Genomic DNA, 20229 nt, shown 5'->3' with positions numbered 1-20229 from the left:
TGTCATTTACATCAGTTATATTTGCATAAAATACACTATGTACTTTTGTGTTAGTTCAATAATGGCACATTTGAGTAGCATTTGTAAACTGTGTAAGCCTAAAAATAAAGAAATGCCAAATCACAGTTTTTTTCAGACCGGAATCCATAATCGTGTAATATTCTTTTCATTTTTATTATGATATGAAACGTCAAATTTTTCTTTCAATAATGTTTTTTAAAGTTTTGCACGAATTTAGTGATACTATACTTTTTATTAGTTGTTATAGCAAGTGATTTTAAAGGATGGCTCTCTTTTTATAAGATGACAGAATTTGTTTCTTGAATTCGTAATTTATTCCTACATTTGTAAATCTATTTTTTTTTTAATAATTACTATTATTATTATTTCTGTTGTTTCCGGAAGTAGTAGTTTTGAATAGTCAATAGAAAAAATATAACCACACACAAGTTGTTCGTCCACAGAATAATTACACATTAATAAATAACTTTTCATAATAAGACTTCACAATATTACAGTTTTATTGTAAACACAGCCTTGAGCATAAGAGACTTTAAAAATGTCAAAATCATTTAATCAGAATCACAAAATACTTGTGTTTCATACACAAAGAGAATGGTCAAGTCGAGTGCATTGCATTGTGGGATACAGTATACCACTGTAGCATACATTTCAGCAACAAAAAAAAAAAAAGAAAAACAAAAGTTCAAAAGTTTATCAGCTCATTGGTTTCAGTGCTGGAAACACACTTTGATTAGTTCCTGAACAGGACATTCTGAAGTTTCTAATTTAATAAAAAATTCAACTGAAAACACAGAATCTTATTTTTCTACCATCAGTTTGAAATGTGCTATTATAACCATAATGCTAATGAGTCTTCGAGTGAAATAATTTTGTTGATAGCTGTTTTTAAACACTTTGTTTTTTATCCTCTCACGGTTCATGATTTTAAACTGGCACAGGTCATTTGTCAGACAAACGTTGCTCTCAAGCACTTTCAAACACCAAATTTTTGTCTAATTTTGCCAATGCCATTGCTTCACCGCTTCATGGTACTGTGTTCTGGTAAATGTGACCTAAGAGGCAAATAATCAGACATTTGAATTAGTGAACTAACCAACAACAAAAATCAAGATGCTAGAACACAAAAAGGCTCTTACCATGTGTAAAGTGTGATGATTGTTTTAGGCATGATGAAGTGAAGGATACTGTCCAGGTATTTTCGGAACAGGAAATATCTGGAATTGACCCGTGCTCTCACATTACAGATCACATAAAGGCAGCATTTAATTATCTAGCTCTTGGTCTATCCTAAACCTCTTGGAAACAAATGTGTGTGTCTGTATTTTTCACCCTGCTATCATTAATGAGGTTGACCTGTGTCACTGCGATCAGCTGGTCAGACTGATTACTGCTGCTGTGTCAGTGTGTGTGTTTGTGCTGCATGCATAATACTTCATGAACAGAAAACAAGGACAGCTTTGCTTAGCAGCTCTGATAAACAAACTTGTTTAACTACAAACCCACGACCTTGTTAGCTCTAAGATGAGCTACGGGAATATTATTTCCTATTATCATCAATCATCCATCTGAATACATATTTATCATTCATTATCATTCCCATTTGGCAAAATAAATAAATAAATAAGGTGATGTGGGTGAGTCATGTGACTGCAGGACGTGACAGCTGCCAGTGTCCAGATACAGTATTGCAGACCTCACTGTGAAAACACAAGACACATAAAACACACTCAGCCTGAGCGAATGCATGCAGTAGCCAATAACATACATGCCTATATATCACTGTCACGTCTGTCTGTGGCACAATGACTTCTGTGGCACAATCACTGCTTAATTATGGTAATTATGACATTTAATATAGGACAATCTTCTCCAAAGCTTTCTGTTAATTCAAGTAAAAACTACATTTTGAGAATTACAACCTGTACAACTCGTTTGCACACTGACTAGTTATTCAGCATACTGTGTATGAAAGCCTGAAACTGAGTCTTTTATACAAGGGTCAGTGTTAAATTAAGATGGTAAAGGTTATTAAATGTCATCCTCATTGTTGTTTCAATCCCATTTGACTTTCTTTATTCTGTGGAACACAGAAAGAGAGTATTGGTCACCATTCACACTGGATTATATCTTATTTGGATACCATAAAGCAAATGTGACTGGGACCTTTATTATGCCTAATGCCTCCTTTTTGTTTCACAGAAGAAAGAAACACAAGAGCAATTATGGTGACAGAATTTTCATTTCTGGATGAAGTATACTTTGCTGATATTAATTCAATACATCTAGATCCAAAGTTTTGGGTAAGTCATTTTTTTTTCTCTCGAGAGAAAAATAAAGAACACTTTTATTCAGCAAAGTTTTAAATTCATTAAAAGTGCAAAAAGTAATGTTACAAAATATTTCATTTTGGATGTTCTATTTCTATTACTATCTATTCTTTTGAACCTTCTTTTAATCAAATAATCCTGAAAACAATTGTAGCAAGGCTTCCACAAAAACAAATGAAACAGCACAACTGTTTTCAACATTGAAAATAATAAATGTTTCTTAAACAGAAAATCATAATATTAGAATGATTTCTGAAGGAACACTGAAGACTGGAGTTATGATGCTGAAAATTCAGCTTTGCATCAAAGGAATTAATTACATTTGGAAATCTATTCGAATAGAAAGCAGTTTTTACTGTGTTTTTGATCAAATAAATGCAGCCTTTGTGAGCATAAGAGATTTCTTATCAAACTCAAACTTTTGCATGGTTGTATATTGCAAAATCACATATTTCTGTTGGTTCTTTCAGTACTCATATATGTGTAATGTAGACCATTGAATAATTTTTACAACTAAATGTAAATCTTCAGTTGATTCTTGAATGCTGAAGTGCACATTGAGCTGTCTGAAACTTATTTACAGTTCTGTGAGGTTTGAAATCACCCACTGTCTTCACCCCGTCATCTCAGTACTGTATCTCCTCATCACCTGTAGCATTCATTGGGCTGCGTGTCTGTTAGACTGAAATTTCACACCTCACTAACATGTACTTCAGACCTGAGAAAAGCATGAAGCAGAACGAGTGATAAGAGACTGAAAGAGAGAGAGAACGAGCTGTACTCACACTCCTATTAGAGGTGCAGAGTCAGGAAAGTATTTCTGGAAGAAACAGATGACCTCATCACCGGAGCGAATCTTCTCAAATTCTTCAAAGGGCATGAAGAGTGTGCATGTGAACATCCTGTCTTTAAAAAATGAAAATCAAAAGGAACGTGATTTCTCGCAAAGAAACCACAACATAACCAAAGCAAAAGATGATAATGTACATTCAAAACACTTCTGGAGGCTGAATTATTTGAATTATTCATAAACCACAGTCATCAAAATGTAATTCTAAAAACCCTGAATATTTGATTAAAAAAAAAAATGCAGAGAGGTTAGTTATATTTTCTCTGAAAATTAGGGGAGTACTATAAGAGACGCTGAGATGATTTGCATTTGTATGCCAAAGGTTGTATTTGTGATGGAAAACCACATTAGAAATAATAATTATAATCATCATCACAAAAAAATAATGAATGGTCAATACAAAAACTTTAATAAATAAGAAAAAATTAATAATAATCAAAAACTACAGTAATTAAAATATAATCACAAAAAAATTTAAATAAAATATTCTTTAATGTAATAATATTAATAATTAAACCAACTAATGAATGTTTCATCACATAATACTACTATGAATAATAATAATAATATAAGCAACAATAATAAAAATAATAATAATAAAAGAAAAACTAAAACTTGAAAACTGTCTAATCGCGATGAATCGCATCCAAAATAAAAGTTTGTGTTTACATAATACTGTATATGCGTGTGTACTGTGCATATTTATACAGTATTTAACAGTAGAATATTTATACACACACACATATTATGTAAACACAAACTTTTATTTTATTTATTTTTATTTTGCAATTAATCGATTGACATCCCTAAAAATGTTCTTTATTATTTATTATTATTAATAATAATAATAATAATTAGATCATTAAAAAGAAGTTTAAAATAATAAAATATTCTTTAATAATAAATCACAAAACAAATTTAAAAAACAATAATATTGTGAATAAAAAAAATAACAATATAACAGATAAAGAAAATTATTACATGACTTTACCAAGTTGAGCAGGGCAATCATCATGAAAGTGTTCCTGGGCCAAATGTGCAAGTAATTGGGCTCCACAGCAAACTTAGAGCACCCAGAGAGAAAGAGATGTGAGCTGACAAAAAGAGGGCAGATGGGTAAGGAAGACTGCCAGATAACATTGCAGTGACACTTACATCTCCGTCTTTAGGGGGCACGGTGAGCTCCATGTACCCGTAGGGAATGTCTGGCTGTAATTGAAACGACTTTGCCAAAGGAAATGCTTCCTGACATCAGAGAAAGCTCCATCACAGCCTACGATCAGATCAGCCTGCATCTCCGTCTTCTGGACATCAGGCCTGTTAAGAGACAAAATCTTGTTTACTTCTCGCCAATATATTTCAAGATATATACTAAACTAATACATAGAAATGAATAAAAACTCTTTATATATTATTTTTTGTTTATTTAGTTTAGTACTTAATAATAACTCCAGTGAATAATGACAGAATCTTTGTTTTTTTGGTGACTTTTCCTTTACATGGTACCCCAAGGTATTTTCAAAAATATCATGGTATTATTTTTCTGAGACAGAAAGATAGAATGTGATTGCTGTTTACCCAGTAAAGGTCATTGTTCCTGTTTTTTGGACTCCAGTCCTGAAGTTTGTAATTAAAGTTCAGTGTAGTGTTTGGATATGCGTCTGCCGCTGCTCGAAATCATTTCAAATCTTAATGTTTATTCAGTAATAAAAGCAGTAAGATTCAAACAGGCTTAAATGTACAAAGACTTTGACTTCTTTTGAACGTTTTATTTATTAAAGAATCCCCCCCCCCCCAAAATGTCACAGTTTCAAAATGTAGTGAAATAGAAAACATTTATTTTACATTGTAAAAATATTTCACAATATTACAATTTTTACTGTATTTTAGATCAAATAAATGTGGCTTAGGTGAACATAAGAGACTTTCTCTAAAAACACTTAAAAATCATACCGTCCACAAAACTTTTCAACAGTAGTGTAGATTTAAACTGAATATTCAAATAATAAATAAATAAATAACCGGCCAGGACTTGATTTTATCCATTAGTAATTGAACAGATCCCAAAAAGTGGGCGCATGAAGAGAGGACTTGAAAAGAAATATATTTGGGGCCATTTGGGATTATATGCAAAAAGGGATGTAGGGTTTTATCTTCAAAAGAACCCTAAGTAATTTAAAAAGGTACATATGGTACCATACACATTGTTTGCAGCAGTTGAGTGTATTTTGTGAGGGGATTACATAGAGTATTAATAAATGAATAGTTTAAAAGCAGTTCTGTTTCTGTCCATCTGCTGATTTCCAGTAAACATAATCCCCGCAAACCTCACGAGGGACAAAATGAACACACAAACTGGGCCAGAGAGACCCGAGCTTTCGTTTCAGCTGATTTTGAAGCATATTTAAGGGCTTTTTGTAGGAAAGACAATATGAAACAGTGTTTCACAACCCTTGGCTGAGATGTATTTCTGAGTTAAACAGGATATTTAGTTGTGTCAGTGGTTCTTATCAGTTTTGCTTCAGAACCAAAATTTGGTTTTGGACATAAAAAATGTTTTGTACAACAGCGTATAATATGATGAGCTATCCAGGTTCAAAAATGCAAATGTATTAAGGTGCAAAATTATTAAAATCATATACCTCTTATTTTGTATTAGTTTTTTTGTTCATACATTTTTATGATATTATGATGACCTGCCCAAAATGCAAATGTATTAATTTGCAAAATGATTCAAATTATATACCACTTAAAAATTGTTTAAAGCATTTTCCATTCAAGTTATGGATTAAACGGGCATGCATTGGAACGCCTTTAGAGTCTATCTACAAGAAAAAAACAGATATGACTTGTAGTGGGAACAATAAACACATGCTATATAGCTCATGCTAAAAATATCTGAAATGTATATCAATGTATTTTAAAATGTAATTTATTCCTGTGATGCAAAGCTGAATTTTCAGCATCATAGCTCCAGTCTTCAGCATCACATGATCCTTCAGAAATCATTCTAATATGCTGATTTGCAGCTTTATTTATTTTTGCATATTTATTATCATTGTTGTTGACAACATATTGCCGCTTAATATTTTTGTGCAAACTATGATGCATTTTTTCAGGATTCTTTCAGGTGTAAAAAAGTTCAAAAGAACCATATTTATTTGAAATAGAAATGTTGTAAAAGTCTTTACTGTCACTTTTAATTAATTCAATACATCCTTGCTGAATAAAAAAATTATAATTGTATTATAATTGTTTACAAATAATAGTATATATTATACAAGTCATTGAAGTACAATACTTGGAACTAAAAAAAAAAATTTATAAAAATGTGGTTGAAACCCCTTAACAAAATGGTAGATTTAACCCTAAAATCTAATTTGGGATTGATCTGGGTTGATGGGAATGCTGCAGCAGGACCAACAAAGGATGTTGATCCAGGCAGATGTCCTACTTGGGTAAATCTTATTTTGTATTTTAAATACAATGACTCACAGCAGCTCCATCCATCCGCCATATGCCTTTAAAGTTTCAGGCTGACTGTCACACTCTATCAGATATGAAAAATCGTGTCAACTCAGGGTTGGGTTATATGATATTCCTGACATTTGAAACACATCTGTACAAATGTTATATACATATATATATATATATATATATATATATATATATATATATATATATATATATATATATATATATATATATATATATATATATATATATATATATATATAAATGCTGTTTAAAAATGAAATCTGTGTTATCATGCTAAGGAGCTGACTGAAAGCCGGCGACTCCACAGTAGAGACAGGCTGCATGTTTTCAACAATGTTTCACCTGTATGAGAAAAACATACAGAGAATCACTTAAGACACTTTGCTGTAGACCAATTCCACATAATAATATTCATTAAAACTGTATGTTAACACGTAGGAGCTTGCTGCATGAATCTGTGAGTAGGCTACAGTTTACAAATCCATGGGAACGGATTGCGAAAGTGTGCGCGCAGATTATGAATTCGCGGGTGCACATTCAAAAACCAAGGGTACGGTTTACAAAATCTGAGCGCACGGATTGTAAATTCGTAGGCTAGGATAGGACATTCGAACCAGAAAGACACAGCCTACATTTGATCCCGCTCCGAACTCTCGAACTAATTCAAATGATCCGCGAAGCCCATGGCGAATCCGCTCTGAACCCCCAAATTGACTCAAATGATTCGCGATCCCCAAACTGACTCATATGATTCGCGAACCCCAAACTGACTCAAATGATTCGCGAACCTGCTCCAAACTTCCAAACTGACTCAAATGATTCGTGAACCCGCTCCGAACTCCCAAACTGACTCAAATGATTCGCGATCCCGCTCCAAACTCCCAAACTGACTCAAATGATTTGCGATCCCCAAACTGACTCAAATGATTCGCGATCCCGCTCCGAGCTACCGAACTGATTAAAATGATTCATGCTCCGAACTCCCGAACTGACTCAAATGATTCGCGATCCCCAAACTGACTCAAATAATTCGCGAACCCGCTCCGAACTCCCGAACGGACTCAAATGGATCGCACTCCGAACTCCCAAACTGACTCAAATGATTCGCGAACCCGCTTTAAACTCCCGAACTGATTCAAATGATTCACGAACCCGCTCCGAACTCCCGAACTGATTCAAATGATTCGCGATCCCCAAACTGACTCAAATGATTCGCGAACCCGCTCCGAAATCCCGAACTGACTCAAATGATTCGCGAACCCGCTACGAACTCCAGAACAGACTTAAATGATTCGCGAACCACAAACTGACTCAAATGATTCGCGAACCAGCTACGAACTCCCGAACTGACTCAAATGATTCACGCTCCGATTTTCAAAACTGACTCAAATGATTCGCAAACCAGCTTTGAACTCCCAAACTGACTCAAATGATTTGCCAACCCGCTCCGAACTCCCCAACTGATTTAAATGATTCGCGATCCCCGAACTGACTCAAATGATTCGCAAACCCGCTCCTAAATCCCGAACTGACTCAAATGATTCGCGATCCCGCTCCGAACTCCCGAACTGACTCAAATGATTCGCGATTTCGCTCCGAACTCCGAACTGACTAAAATGATTCGCGATCCCGCTCTGAACACACGAGAACTCTTTGACCACAGCTACTGTACGTGCTTCAAAAGCTCTTGCAGCAGCTCAACACTGGTTTTCTCTGAGGTGGTCGGATCACATGGTTAATCTTGCAGATCATGATTTATATCTACTCTTCCTCTCCCTGCAATTTGGTACTAAAGATTCCTCCTTTGAACTCCCACCTCTTCTGTGGGTTTTATTGTTCTGGGTCTGAATTTGGGCTCCTGGGGTCTCAAAAAAGAAACATTTTCAATCTCCAAGGTGAACGTTATGACAACACCAGTGTTGTGCTAATTACTAAGAAATATGCATTAGCCTACTGTTAAAAGTAACTTATTTTTTTTTTTTAAAGAACTTTCTTTAATGTTCCCAATGCGCTTTTATGTGTTATGGTCTATCACATAGTAAAACAGAAAGTAATTTTTAAACAGTATTTTGATTAAGTCAGACCAGCACAAACTGAATATTGTATATCACAAGGATTTCTGAAATAAATAATAAAACACCTGAATAATATATTCAGAATCAAAAACTAATGTGGCTTCTGCATCATAAAAGCTGTTGTGTTGAGCCCTTAAAAAATGTTCCTTTCACAGCTTAAGTATGAAAACTATCAACAATGGACAACATAACACAAAACATTTTGAAATCAATAAATGAAAACAATCTGAATTATTCAGAATCAATTTCGAGAAACATACATATATATATATATATATATATATATATATATATATATATATATACATACATACATATATATATATATGTATATATATAAATGCTGTTTAAAAATGAAATCTGTGTTATCATGCTAAGGAGCTGACTGAAAGCCGGCGACTCCACAGTAGAGACAGGCTGTATGTTTTCAACAATGTTTCACCTGTATGAGAAAAACATACAGAGAATCACTTAAGACACTTTGCTGTAGACCAATTCCACATAATAATATTCATTAAAACTGTATGTTAACACGTAGGAGCTTGCTGCATGAATCCGTGAGTAGGCTACAGCTTTACAAATCCATGGGAACGGATTGCGAAAGTGTGCGCGCAGATTATGAATTCGCGAGTACAGATCATACCGAGGGTACGGTTTACAAAATCTGAGCGCACGGATTGGAAATTCGTGGGCTAGGATAGGACATTCGAACCAGAAAGACACAGCTTACATTACATAAAACATAAAAGTTTTTAGTTTTTATGCTCAACTAAAGTGAAATAATGAGAATATTTCCACTTTGAGAAACTCGTGTTGCTCTCGCCTTGACTCCCCATGACTGCTGCACATACTTGAATAAACGGAAACACGCCCACAGTGCGTCTTCGTGTTTACAGTGGTTGGCATCCACCAATCCTACAATGCGTCGCTGCTGCAAACAGGTTAGGCTGCACTTCAGTCAAAATTAATTAATTTAAAAAAAAAGTAACGGACAATTACTAATTGGTTACTGACCAACACTGGTTAACATACATGGAAAAATAAACCACTGTTTCAAAATGTGTGTGTTTTCTGCATGAGTGTGTGTAATGTGCATTATAGAACAAAATGTCACGCATCGTCAAGTTTTTTAAATTATTTGACTCATTAATTTAATAAAATAGAAAATCTTGAGGGAAGCGGCGGGGAATTAATCTTTATTAGTCAGGTTTTGTCTTCACAACTAAACCACTCTATTCCCAGAGAAAGACAGAACTGAAAACTAAAAAAATATTTGATATGATGTAAAAAAAAAAGAATGACACCTCGACTGTCCACCATGGTTGCCTCTATCAGCCTGTAGGCTCAATTGTGTGTTGAGGAGTCGGGCCCGAATTGGCGCGAAAATTCACAAAATGTGAAGTCATGCGCGTTCTCGTCTACTTGGGCTTACAACCGTACGGCACGCCAGCCATTATAGTAAGCAGCGGCAATAGTGTTTTCAAATGGACTCTGCGGATGGAAAGAAGCGACCAGCCTCCAGCACAATTCAGACACCCACGGACACTCCTCGTAAGTTAAAAAAAAAAAAAAGAGCATGCGCACTGAGATCGAGCATGAGACTGGCTGCAGTTCCTCTAACGGCCACTGGTGTCAGTAACGGTTAGAAATTTCAGAACCTACACAATGCTTCTTTAAGGAGCTCATTAATTAAACACAATTTGGAACTCATGTCCACAATTTTTTTGTGTTGTGTAATTAGTTGTGTCTTAATTTGATTAATAATTATTACACAAATAGTATTTTAAAATTACATTTCATTTTTTTTTATTTTACTCTTTTATTTTCTTTTTAATTTACTATTAATTTATTCTTCATTTTTGTCTATTCTGTATTATTCCACCCTTTATATTACATATTCTTCTTGCTATTATTAACCTATTGTTGTTCAGTTATTTATTATGGTATTATTCATATTATACATATAATCTTATGCTATTATAAATCTATTATATCACATACCGGTATGTTATTGTACTGTTGTACTCGCTTTTCATATTATTATTTAATCATCATCATTATTACTTTTATTATTACGATATTGTTTCGATTTTGAGAATAAAACCAATCAAAACATATGCATTTAAACCAGGGCGAAGGTTTCTGGGCTTAATACGTAAGTTGCGTAACGCAACGCAAAGCACTGAATCTGTTATGCGCAAGATCAGACGCCGCGTGGAAAAACCGTTACAAACATTCAAGTGCAAACAGCGGCACTGATGGGAACACCTCGAATATCTGAGGTAAGACAACAAAACCTATAAAAAAACTATGAAAATAACACCTACCTAATGTCATAACTGTGTGTAACATAATGAATAAATGACGACGTGCCTCAGAATTAAGCACACAAGATGTTAATGTGGCCACAATATTAAGTCACTTTACCCGTCCAGAGTTAATTGTTCTGCGTATATTGTGGTTACTAAAACACCTCAAGACCTTTTCTCAGATGTTTTATTTCAAGATATTTGTAAAGATTTCAGCCTGCTGGTTACCAGAGCACTCGTGTATTGATTATTTTCACCAGCAGAGGGCGCTGTGAGCTACACTGATTGCTTGGTAATGTGCTGCTACCAGGCGGCAAGGAAGCCGACCGGAAGTTAAAGTCGGCCGGGTGCTGCCATCTTGTAGCAGAACTTCACTTGCGTTAGCATCCCATTGACCTCCCATTCATTTTGGCGTCACTTTGACAGTGAATAACTTTACATCTGAGGCGTTTAAAGACTCCATTTGTCCATTATTTATTTCTAAAGATACACGACAATGTATAAAGTGCTCCATTACCTTCTATGTTACATTATGGCCCCGTAGAAACAGTTTTTGTAAAAATAGGCTAACGATTGCGTCATAACCACTAGACTCTCTGTCGCATTACCCAGAATACTTCAGAATACTTACTCCTTCTCACTCACGCCAAAGAACTCCCCGCTCAAGCTCGCCGTCTCTGCAAGATTAACGGCAGTTTGCACGCACAGCCACTTAGAAGATTTACATCTGTCAGACAGGTTGCTGACGTCATCAAGCTTAGTTTTAGTCTGCACGTCAGAAACGGAAGTGCTAAAAATAGCTAAAAACGGGCTTCACTTGTCTCAATTGAGTTCCAATGGGGTCGCTCCATTTCTTTTACTGTCTATGGCTGCTACTTTATTCATTATGAAGTGCCATATTATGAAGAAATGAACCTGGACGACAGCAGGACGCTATTATCAATCCTCAGAAGAGACACCGTTGTCCCTATATGAAGGTAGTTTGTCAAATTAAAATAACACTGTTTTAGGTACTTTATAACTGCCTTTTTAACTCTAACTTTATAAATATAATTTTATGACTCCTGTTGTTTTAACAGATACTGAAATTGATGGAGACACTTTAATGAACCTAACTATGAAAGCTTAAATATTCCCAAAAAATGAAGGATGAAGTTAAATTTAAAAGATTACAAGAAAACCTAAATACTGAGATGCCAGCAAGACCACAGACACCACGAGTAAGTTACTATTCTACATGTGTTTAAAAATATGTGGACACCTTCACTAATTATTATTTACTATTGTAATTGTTTGACTGGAAGAGGTGGAGGTACTGGTCTGCTCATCTCTAATGATTGGATATTTAATCCTTTACCATCTTTGGGTATCAACAGCTCCTTTGAATCTCATTCAGTTACTGTTACCTACCCTTTTAAAATACATTTTGTAGTTGTCTATCGACCCCCAGGACCACTGGGTAACTTTTTGGATGAATTAGATGTGTTGCTCTCAACCTTTTCTGAGGATGGTACTCCCCTAGTTATGCTTGGAGATTTCAACATCCATCTAGATAAACCTCTGTATGCTGATTTCCACACTCTGCTTGCCTCTTTTGATCTCAACCGAGTGTCAACTACTGCTACTCACAAATCAGGCAACCAACTGGACCTTATTTATACACGACACTGATCATGTTCTGGTTACTCCACTGCACACGTCGGATCACTTCCTCCTCACTCTTAACCTCAACATGGTCCCTGACACTTCTCTTACCCCTCCACATGTCATCTTTCGACGTAACCTACGCACACTTTCACCCTCCCGGTTTTCTGCAATGGTTTCATCTTCACTTCCTTCCCCTAAACTGTTTGCATCTTTGTTCTGCTCCACTCTTACATCTTGTTTAGACACTGTTTGCTCCTTATCTTCCAGGCCAGCCCGTAACACCCCTTCCGCCCCTTGGTTATCTGATGTTCTACGCAAACACCGTTCTAAGCTTAGTGAAGTGAAGTGAAGTGAAGTGACATTCGGCCAAGTATGGTAACCCATACTCAGAATTTGTGCTCTGCATTTAACCCATCCGAAGTGCACACACACAGAGCAGTGAACACACACACACACACTGTGAGCACACACCCGGAGCAGTGGGCAGCCATTTATTTATGCGCCCGGGGAGCAGTTGGGGGTTCGGTGCCTTGCTCAAGGACACCTAAGTCGTGGTATTGAGGGTGGAGAGAGAACTGTACATGCACTCCCCCCACCCACAATTCCTGCCGGCCCGAGACTCGAACTCACAACCCTTCGATTGGGAGTCCGGTTCTCTAACCACCAGGCCACGACTTCCCTTTCAGCAGCTTAGAGCTGCTGAAAGGGTGTGGCGCAAATCCAGAAATAATACTGACCTTAATGTGTATCAGTCACTCCTCACTTCCTTCTCTGCTAATGTCTCCACTGCTAAAATGACATACTACCATAACAAAATTAACAATTTGTCTAACTCTCGCATGCTTTTTAAAACATTTTCCTCACTTCTTTGTCCTCCTCCTCCCCTGCCTGCTTCATCTCTAATAGCTGACGCCTTGGCAACGTTTTTCATTAATAAAATTAAACACATTAGTGCACAATTTTCCACACCACAATCAGTCAAGCTCATATCACCAGCAAACTTGCACTCATTTACATCCTTCTCTTCACTCACTGAGGCAGAAGTCTCAAAACTCATCCTTTCTAATCACCCTACCACTTGCCCGCTTGATCCTATTCCATCTCATCTCCTTCAAGCCATTTCTCCTGCAGTTGTACCTGCACTCACTCACATCATCAACACATCCCTCCACACTGGTGTTTTACCCATCTCTTTTAGAGAACTACAGAACAGTTTCCCTTCTTCCTTTCATTGCAAAAACACTTGAACGAGCTGTGTTCAACCAAGTCTCTACATTTCCGACACAACAACCTCCTTGACAGCAACTAATCTGGCTTCAGAAGTGGACATTCAACTGAGACTGCCTTGCTCTCAGTTGTTGAAGCTCTAAGACTGGCAAGAGCGGAATCCAAATCTTCAGTACTTATCCTGCTTGATCTGTCTGCTGCTTTTGACACGGTTAACCACCAGATCCTCCTATCAACCCTACTGGCAAAAGGCATCTCAGGAACCACACTTCAATGGTTTAAATCAGATAGGTCCTTCAAAGTATCTTGGAGAGGTGAGGTGTCCAAGTCACAACATCTAACTACTTGGGTGCCACTTCTCTTCTCTGTCTACATAGCATCATTAGGTTCTGTCATTCAGAAACATGGCTTTTCATACCACTGCTATGCTGATGACACTCAACTCTACATCTCATTCCATCCTGATGATCCGACGGTAGCTATTCGCATCTCAGCTTTTCTAACAGACATTTCTTCCTGGATGATGGACCATCACCTTCAACTCAACCTTGCCAAGACAGAACTGCTTGTGATTCCAGCAAACCCATCGTTTCATCACAATTTCACCATCAAGTTAGGCACATCAACCATAACTCCTTCAAAAACAGCTAGAAGCCTTGGAGTTATGATTAATGATCAGCTGACTTTCTCAGACCACATTGCTAAAACTGTCCGGTCCTTCAGATTTGCTTTATTCAACATCAAGAAGATCAAGCCCTTTCTTTCGGAACATGCTGCACAACTCCTTGTTCAAGCTCTTGTTCTGTCCAGGCTGGACTATTGCAATGCCCTCTTGGCAGGTCTTCCAGCCAATTCTATCAAACCTTTACAATTACTTCAAAACGCGGCAGCAAGGTTAATTTTTTATGAGCCAAAGAGGGTACATGTCCCACCTCTGTTTATCAATTTGCACTGGCTTCCAATAGCTGCTCGTATAAAATTTAAGGCATTGATGTTTGCCTACAAAACTACCACTGGCTCTGCACCCATTTACCTAAATTTGTTACTTCAGACTTATGCAAGTGAACGTCGCTTGATTGTGCCATCCCAAAGAAGCACAAAGTCACTTTTACGGACTTTTAAATTAAATGTTCCCTCCTGGTGGAATGACACTAGCTTGCTCTATTCTTTTTTTTATTATATCTGTTTTCTTTATATTATATTATTTAAAATCCCATGCTAGGTGTACTGTGTTAACCTAACTGAGACTTGTTATAGCACTTATATATCATTGCTCTTTTTGTTGTTTTTGATTGCTTCCACTGTCCTCATCTGTAAGTTGCTTTGGATAAAAGCGTCTGCTAAATGAATAAATGTAAATGTAATGTAAATGTAATTATTTAATGGAATGTACGGAAGAACTTAGTGACTTTGACATTTTCTTATATTTATGCATTTGGTTGTTATTACAAAGCAACTTTATTGCATTCCCATTTTTAATGGGATGCTCGGTTAGGAGTGATGTTTAGGTCAGGTGTCCACATATGTTTAGCTGAACTATATTGTTATCTTTGCAAATCATTGAGCTGTTTTTACCATAATAACATGCACCTTTCTGTGAACTTTTTTTGAAGGACTTCCTGTAGATATTCCACCTGGATCAATCTCCAGACAACATATTGCTTGTTTGTAGCAACAACAACAACAACAACAACAAAAATACTTTAGACCAGAGATTTTTTCTTTGACAGGACAAAGCAAACAAGTAAAAAAAAAATTCAAGGTCTGTTTGATTAAATGCGCATATACATGGTAATTTCCATGCATTTAGTTTATAATTTTAGAGAATGATGAGGGTAAAAAAATATTTCTCTATTTTCAGGTATGTAACAGGTGAACACAAGTTGTCTTCAGCCCTTGTTGCCAAATTCCAGTTCTTGAGAGAAAAGACTGGCAGAGGATGTGCTTAAAAACAAATAAAAAAGAAAGAACACCTTTGATTAATGTTGAAGAAAAAATGACATTTGCTGCAGGTTCAGTAAAGTAAGAAAACAGATCATTTTAGCAGGAGGCCATCAAAAATATCGCAACCATTGTAGAGGTAGGTTTGCTAGAAATAATGTGACACTTCAATACTTACATTTCTATTATCCTGTGAGAATGTTTTTTATGTATATGTTTACTTATTTATTTTGCAGGATCTATCTGTTGTCAGTTGTCTTTTGGACAACTGTCAAGTCAGCAGTCTTCCCCATGATTGTGTAGCCTACAGAACTAGACTGAGAGACCACTTAAAGGCTTTTGACAGTAAGGGCAGTGACTGTAACATTGCACGTACTTTGCAGTATTAAACATGTATTTATACCTATTTCATAAGGATCTGAAAAGTCTTCAAAAAGAACACAAATAATGGCATTCTCAGCAGCCTAGTTGCAACTCTTGCGTCATCAGAACAGGGTGTTAAATGCACCACCATTTCCATTTAAAAATTTTTGTCGGGGCTGAACCAAGCCCTGGTTTTATGTTTACACAGTGCAATACGCAACAAAAAGACAGTATGAGTCATTATAATCAGTATGTCCCCACTGGATGCAGCAAATGCCTAGTTTATACTGGGTTTTACTGGTTTTGTCTCGTCGCGTGGGGGGACACGGCCTCACAATATGGTGAGGGGCGTAACATTTCCGTCACACTCTTGAGGTATTCGGCCAATTACAATGCACTTGATAGCTGGCGAATCAGAGCACAACCTCACTTTTCAGACTGATGAGCTTTGTAAAAATCAACACGTTTCAGAAAGGTGGGGCATATAGGAGAAACAATAATGTAAAATATGTGGAAAACAATGTGTTTTTTTTTTTCCTAAAACCACATAAACACCTTGCATTACACCAAATAATGTTCTTTTTAGCAATGTCATATGACCCCTTTAATAGGTTAATTGTAACTCCTGATAAAATGTGTTTTAAAATTTTTCTTTCTTTCTTTTTTTTTCTCTCTCATTTCTTTTTTTTATTATTTTTGGTCAGACATTAGGGGGAAATAAATTCAATTGCGACATTGTTTGGGGGTATTTTTCAATAAGATTAGGCAATATTTTGCTGAGTGTGTTTTTTGTCTTACTGAGTGATTAATTTAAAAACATAGATTCATTCAAGTACCAAATCATGTGCTGATATTCGGATAACGGCACTCTTGCTTGTGTGACATTACTTAAATATATTGGATGTTATAAATATATATAAAATATATATAAAACAAATACTTATACATTTTTGCCCTCATATAGTGGCATTCTAACTGCATTCTAATAAGCATCATCATGCTTCTGTTAAATCTAGGCCTACAGGACCCAGCCTCAGCATTAATGTGTGTGTGGATAATGCGAAGACCTTGCAAAGCTTAACAAAAACAGATATTTTACAACCAGTAATTAAATATGCATATTGCTGAGTATATACAGTACATGCATGTTTTCTGTGCAAGTGTGAATTCACCTTTAAAAATAACTTGGGGGGCTTCATGTTGTTTTTTCCTTTTGTTTTTGTGTTAATGTCTGTCCCTGTTCCTTTCTGTTAGTCTGGCCCTCCGTCCCTCCCCCTGAACCTCCTCCGGTCCTCCTCCCTCCTGGTCTTTCTGTGTTGTGTTTACATTCTGGTGCCTGCTCCCCATGTTTTTCTTTTCTGGCCCTCCGTCCCTCCCCCTGAGCCTCCACCTGTCCGCCTCCCTCCTGGTCTCTGTTTTGTGTCTGTCTGGGAGCCGCTCCGTAGAAGGGGGGTACTGTCACAGTGTCTGGGTTGTGTTCCCTGGGTTTCCACTAGGTGTCCTCAGTTCCCACGGTGTTTATCATATTATCACTTCCTGTCTCCTTATTTGGTCACCTTCCTCCTTGTTTAGTTAATTGATTGTTCCCCACCTGTCTCCTGTTTCCCCATTATCCTTTTGTGTATTTATACCTGGTCTGTCTGAGTCTTAGTCACGGAGTCCCTGTTGTATGTGAGATACAGTTCATGTCTATTGTTTTTCCGTAGTCTTGATCTTGCCTTGTGTTTTGTCTGTTTCTTTGTCTATTGGATATTCTGGTTTTGACCGTGCCTGGACTGTTTCCCCCTTGGATTACCCCTTAATAAATATCATACCCGCACTTGGATCTCTCCGTGTTTCTTGTATCACCACACGTGACAAATACTTAATAGATAATTAGAGCCTCAGATTTGCTATCCATCATGAATAGCTGCTTGACTGAACAAGCTGCTTGAGTCCCCATTTTCTTTTTTTTAAGAGTTATTTTTTGTCTTCATAGGATCAGAATGGTCCATGAGCCGGGACTCAAACATAGTAAAATTTCAATAGTACAGCTCTGTAATTAAAAATTAATGGAAGTCAATGTAAACATGACTAGTAAAAAATAATTTGAAGAGCTTTCTAATCATAATTGTTACTATAAATTACATATGATCTGTATATATTCATATTAATTTAAAGTTAATGCTTTATTATAATTGTTGAACTAAAATTGTTTATGTGTAATGGATTAATAATAATATAAATCATATAATAAGTATAAAAATCATGTATAAATCATAAAATAGTAAGTAATTATAACTAAAGCTAGACAATTTTGTTGTTAAATTATTCATTTATTAATTTATTTTACTATACAGGGACCTTTAATTTGGTGGAAGAGATACTAGGGGGGTGATTTTTCTGAGTCAGAGATGTGTCACTTTGCTCACATCTGGTCCAATTTCAGATTGAGACCTGCCCTGGAGCGAGACTTCGGTCTCTGCAGAGCAAAAGTGGTTTTATGACCTTGTGGGTGTTTTCAAACTGCTGGGTGTTTCTAAATCATGCAATCAAAATGATCCCCCTTACCTAACCCCACCCCTAAACCTACCATCACTATGACGTCAGCCAATCAGGTCAGGTATAATGGTGTAAAAAAAACACCCTGATCTGGTAACTCCCATTACTTTCCTGCCGAGACCTATACTTGCCTGGAGCAGGTTAGCTGGGGAGTGTAAGTTACTATGACAATGAAGGCCAATAAAAAGCCAAGCCACTTTTGTGGTACCTACAAGCCAGGATTAGTGAAAACTAAACTGAAATTTACCTGGCTACCCTGCTAATCCAGCTTCATACAGGCAGATCGCCGCTTATCAGACCTTTGGGAAGTCATGGCCTAGTGGTTAGAGAGTTTGACTCCTAACCTTAGGGCAATAAGATGACTTACGTGCCCCTGAGCAAGGCAAGAACCCCCAACTGCTCCCCGGGCGCTGCAGCATAAATGGCTACCCACTGCTCCGGGTGTGTGTTCACAGGGTGTGTGTGTGTGTGTGTGTGTGTTCACTGCTCTGTGTGTGTGCACTTTGGATGAGTTAAATGCAGAGCACTAATTCTGAGTATGGGTCATCATACTTGGCTGAATGTCATGTCACTTTTCACTTTAAGGTTAGTCCAGTGTGATGGTGATCAAACTCAACCAAGCTTCACACACTCACTCAAACACACACACACACACACACACACACACACACACACACACACACACACACACACACACGTCTGATTCACTATCCTTGTGGGGACTCCCCATATCCGTAATGGTTTTTATACTGTACAAACTGTATTTTCTATCGCCCTACACCAACCCTATACCTACCCCTCACAGTAAACTTTGTGATTTTTTTCAATCTAAAAAAAAAACTATTTTTGTATGATTTATAAGCTCCTGTACCAATGGGACCTTAATTTAGGTCCCCCCATAACACAAGTCTCCATGAGTTGGTGTGTATTCGTAAGTCACCACCAGACACAGACGTCCCTACACACACACGGTTTACATGAGATCAGTAAAGAGATTATACATATATATATATATATATATATATATATATGCATGCATGCATATGCACATATCTGTGGTAATAAAATCATAAAAGACAAAAAAAGAATCATCCTGCTTTCATTATATTTTATTATTATAGTTGGTAATACACCCCAAACAACAACCATAACTTTGAAAACTAGCGAATTTAAAACTCGGCTCATATCAAGGATAAGTAGGTTCACACCATAGACAGTAAATTTATATCACCACCTAGTGGAAGTGTTTAAAACTACATGGATTCGTGTTCGACGTCACTTGGAACACAACGTGATAGGTCAGATTTCAGAAGGGTCAGTCTTTTTAATCGAGTTTTTTTAACAACCGCTGTGTTTCGACAATATTTATTTAAGTAGCCTACGCAGAATATGTAATAACGAATTCGGGAACATTCCGCATAAAAAAA

At 36.6% G+C, this 20229-nt stretch overlaps 1 protein-coding gene across 2 annotated transcripts; it reads right to left on the bottom strand.

The window, feature by feature from the left end:
• Positions 1-765: 765 nt before the first annotated feature.
• LOC132111092 (kynurenine 3-monooxygenase-like) lies at positions 766-4543 on the bottom strand. Of its 2 annotated transcripts, none has more exons than XR_009424729.1 (4): positions 4357-4543; positions 4193-4264; positions 3137-3257; positions 766-1076 (listed from the first exon to the last, which is right to left on the bottom strand). XR_009424729.1 is itself a non-coding variant. In XM_059518261.1 (4 exons), exons 1-4 carry the CDS (start codon positions 4387-4389, stop codon positions 1040-1042), a joined length of 264 nt encoding a protein of 87 aa, XP_059374244.1. In that variant the 5' UTR covers positions 4390-4543; the 3' UTR covers positions 766-1039. The 2 variants fall into 2 exon arrangements, 1 of the variants encoding a protein (XP_059374244.1); XM_059518261.1 differs by having other exon boundaries at positions 3137-3253; positions 4188-4264.
• Positions 4544-20229: the final 15686 nt, after the last annotated feature.

The sequence above is a fragment of the Carassius carassius genome, chromosome 30 (assembly GCF_963082965.1).
Source record: "Carassius carassius chromosome 30, fCarCar2.1, whole genome shotgun sequence".
Taxonomy (NCBI): Eukaryota; Metazoa; Chordata; class Actinopteri; order Cypriniformes; family Cyprinidae; genus Carassius; species Carassius carassius.
The sequence above is the reverse complement of the archived record's forward strand: the minus strand, read 5'-3'. Positions and strand labels throughout refer to the sequence as shown.